The sequence below is a fragment of the Ruditapes philippinarum genome, unplaced genomic scaffold, assembly GCF_026571515.1.
Source record: "Ruditapes philippinarum isolate M1 unplaced genomic scaffold, ASM2657151v2 ctg9422_1_1_1_1, whole genome shotgun sequence".
Classification (NCBI taxonomy): Eukaryota; Metazoa; Mollusca; class Bivalvia; order Venerida; family Veneridae; genus Ruditapes; species Ruditapes philippinarum.
In genome coordinates this window covers 24717-28660 of record NW_026862614.1, presented here as the reverse complement: position 1 = coordinate 28660, position 3944 = coordinate 24717, and the positions used below count along the sequence as shown (strand labels likewise).

Sequence of the window (3944 nt, the reverse complement as noted above, 5' to 3'; positions counted from 1 at the left end):
ACAAATCAAGTACATTCAATGTCTGTGACCACCAACCATTACCGCTAATGGATGGACCGCCAATGAAGTTGATGATCAATCCAAATGCTGAACCTGTCGCTCATCATACACCAGTGCCAGTACCATTACATTGGCAAGAGGAAGTTAAAGCTGGACTCGACCAAGACATCCGCCTTGGTGTCCTTGAACCAGTCCCTATTGGGGAACCAGTGACTTGGTGCCATCGGATGGTTGTATGTGCCAAGAAAAATGGCACACCTCGACGAACAGTTGATTTTCAGCCTCTCAATGTACACGCTAAGAGAGAAACGCATCACACTCCTTCGCCATTTCACCAAGCAAGGTCAGTCCCACAAGGGAAAAAGAAAACCGTCTTTGATGCCTGGAACGGGTACCATAGTGTGCCGATTCAAGAATCTGACCGTCACTTAACTACGTTCATCACTCCTTGGGGACGCTATCGCTATAAAACAGCCCCTCAAGGATACATTGCTTCTGGCGACGGATATACTCGACGATATGATGAAATAGTTGCCGAAATACCCAACAAAACTAAATGTATCGATGATGTCCTTCTCTGGTCTGATTCAATAGATGAGAGTTTCTTCCAAGCTGTCCAATGGCTTGACATATGTGGAAGACATGGCATCACACTCAACCCTGAAAAGTTTTGAATTTGCTGGGTTTGCAATAACCCCCGACACAGTTCGCCCTTGTACAAGATATCTTAGCGCAATTATGGACTTCCCAACTCCGAGAAATATCACCGATGTCAGATCTTGGTTCGGTTTAGTAAACCAAGTATCGTATGCTTTCAGCATGACAGACAAAATGCTACCATTCCGAGAGTTATTGAAACCAGGTACACCGTTCATCTGGGATGTCAATATTAATGCACTCTTCGAGGAATCTAAAACTGCCATTATCAATGAAATTGAAGAAGGCGTGCGAATCTTTGACAAGACAAAACCTACATGTCTCGCCACTGATTGGTCGAAGTCAGGAATCGGGTTCTGGCTGTTCCAGAAACATTGCAACTGTCCGGACAACCAGCCATTTTGTTGTCGCACCGGTTGGAAGGTAACACTTGTCGGGAGTAGGTTCACGCATGCAGCTGAGTCTCGATATGCACCAGTGGAAGGTGAAGCGTTGGCAGTTGTCGATGCTCTTGATAAAGCAAGATACTTTGTTCTTGGGTGTGACGATCTTGTAATAGCAGTTGACCATAAACCCCTGTTAAAAATATTTGGTGACAGATCATTGGAGGACATTTCTAACTCACGTCTCAGAAACTTGAAAGAAAAGTCCCTCCGCTATCGATTCCGCATGATTCATATTCCAGGGGTCAAGCATCTCGCTGCAGATGGAGTATCACGTCATCCAACCGGAAAATCTGAAAAGCTATCGCTTCAAGATGATATTGCATCAATTAACAATGTACCTTCTCTGAGACATGTTCTCCTACCTACATTGCCATCAACATATTCTATTCTCAATGACAATGATGTGGATACCTGTATCTCCGCTTCAGCCGTATGCTTACTTGACTCACTTGCCGTGAAAGCAGTCACCTGGGACAGAGTTCGCACTGCCACAAGTAGTGACGATAACATGCATGAACTCCTCAACCTTATAGAATGCGGAGTACCTGAGTCTCGCAAAGAATTTCCTGCACATCTTCGTGAGTATTTTCAATTCCGTGAGCATCTCTACACAGTAGATGGTGTAATACTATACAAGGATCGTGTAGTTATTCCTCCAGCTCTCAGACAAGAAGTTCTTGCAGCTCTTCATTCAGCACATCAAGGAATTACCTCCATGGTATCGCGAGCAGAGTCCTCCGTGTTTTGGCCAGGGATCACACCTGCTATAACAACCCTTAGAGCTGGATGCAATCACTGCAATCGTATCGCACCTTCGAATCCTAGTGCTCCGCCTACACCCCTAATATCTCCAGACTACCCATTCCAATGTGTTTGTGCAGATTATTTTCACCATCAAGGTGTTGGATATTTAGTTATAGTTGATCGATACTCGAACTGGCCCATAGTTGAACGATCTTCGAATGGTGCAGAGGGCCTTATTACTTCACTACGCCGAACATTTGTGACATTTGGGATTCCGGATGAATTGACATCTGATGGCGGACCTGAATTTACGGCAACAACAACCAGACAATTCTTAAAAGATTGGGGAGTCCATCACCGCCTTTCCTCTGTGGCTTTCCCACACAGTAATTGCAGAGCTGAAATAGGTGTCAAAACTGTCAAGCGTCTAATAGCCGACAACACAGGTAGAAACGGGGATCTCAACACCGATGCATTTCAACGTGCGATGCTCCAGTACAGGAACACACCTGACAGAGACACCAAGTTATCTCCTGCTACATGTGTATTTGGTCATCCCATCAGAGACTTCATTCCTGTTCCGCCCGGCAGGTACCGTCCCCATAACACATGGAAGGAAACACTTGATGCAAGAGAGGAAGCTTTAAGACATCGCCACCTTAAACAGGGAGAGCGCTTATCGGAGCACACTAAAAGACTACTCCCACTCTCTGTAGGCGATAGGGTTCGCATCCAAAATCAAACAGGACATCACCCTCTTAAATGGGATAAAACTGGCGTTATCATAGAAGTTCGCCAATTCGACCAATACGTCGTTAGAGTTGATGGCTCTGGTAGGGTCACACTAAGAAACCGAAAATTTTTGAGACAATATGTGCCTGTCAGAAGTTTGCCAGAAGTCCGTACAATTAAGGATGATGAAACTTGGAATCAGTTTGTACCTCTTGTCAGCCCTCAGACAACTAAAGCGTCTGAGACCATTGTGAAACACAACCAGGACACTATTCCAACAACGCAAAATCCGAACACATATTGTACCCTCCCATCAACCACTTTACCTTCACCAAGTGGTCACACCCATAACACTCATTTGGATGTTGATGCCCCGGAATGCCTTCCAGCTGATCTCGGCAACACCAAAAATCATCCAGCTGAGATCCCACCTCCCAGTGATAGCACAAACTCTCCATCACAGGTCACCTCCATGCCAAATTTGGAGCAACGCAAATCTAGTCGTACCCGTCAACCACCAATATGGCACCGTGATTTCGAGATGAACTAGTGTTATCATTACCTATATAAAATTATGAACATACGTTTAATTGTTTTTGAAGTTTCCGTTTTTCAAATGCTAACAGGAGTTTAGTGTTCATGGACCTATAATTTCGGATGTTAATTTGTTATCAAATGTTTTGACTTCAGTTTTAAACCGACCTATGCATGAAAGACATATTAAAAGGCCGTTTAAAAACTTAGGGGGAGATAGAGGATTATAAACATTTACTTATACAATTGTTCAATTAACATTAGCTTAGTCATTTATCTTTAATATGTTTTATGTTCATTTCAGATTGACCGTGGTCATTGTTCATCACAATAAAGACATATGAATAAATGGACCTTGTTCTTATTTAGTTGATGATGATATAAACATTATATATATATACATTGTATATAGTAAAATCGGCACGCCGCAGCCGGGACTCAAACCACGGGTCTCTGGATTGCCGGTCCAGTATGCTAACCACTACACCAATGGCCGTTGCTTTTTCTTCGTGCTAATTGGCCTTATATATTAAAGTTATTTTTAACTTTATTTGACGTCATCACTTTTATTACCATAGCGGCGAGCTATTTATAGCTTCTTTTACCGCAGTTCGCTGACTCAGTCACTATTATTAATTTTCTTATGGCAAACACATTTATTGTTTTATAAGACCATTCCCGCCCATATATATACACACACACACACACACACACACACACACACACACACACACACACACACACACACACACACACACACACACACACACACACACACACACACACCAATAAATATGTATGGTCATTTAATGCACAAATCTGAGAAAATTC

At 43.1% G+C, this 3944-nt stretch overlaps 1 protein-coding gene across 1 annotated transcript; it reads left to right on the top strand.

Annotated features, from left to right (window-relative positions):
• Positions 1–738: 738 nt before the first annotated feature.
• LOC132719595 (uncharacterized) lies at positions 739–3129 on the top strand. The gene has a single exon (XM_060703384.1). The coding sequence runs from the start codon at positions 739–741 to the stop codon at positions 3127–3129; it is 2391 nt and encodes a 796-aa protein (XP_060559367.1).
• Positions 3130–3944: the final 815 nt, after the last annotated feature.

Coding starts and splice junctions, on each gene's coding strand:
- LOC132719595 (XM_060703384.1), top strand. CDS start 739: ATGGACTTCCCAACTCCGAGAAATATCACCGATGTCAGATCTTGGTTC.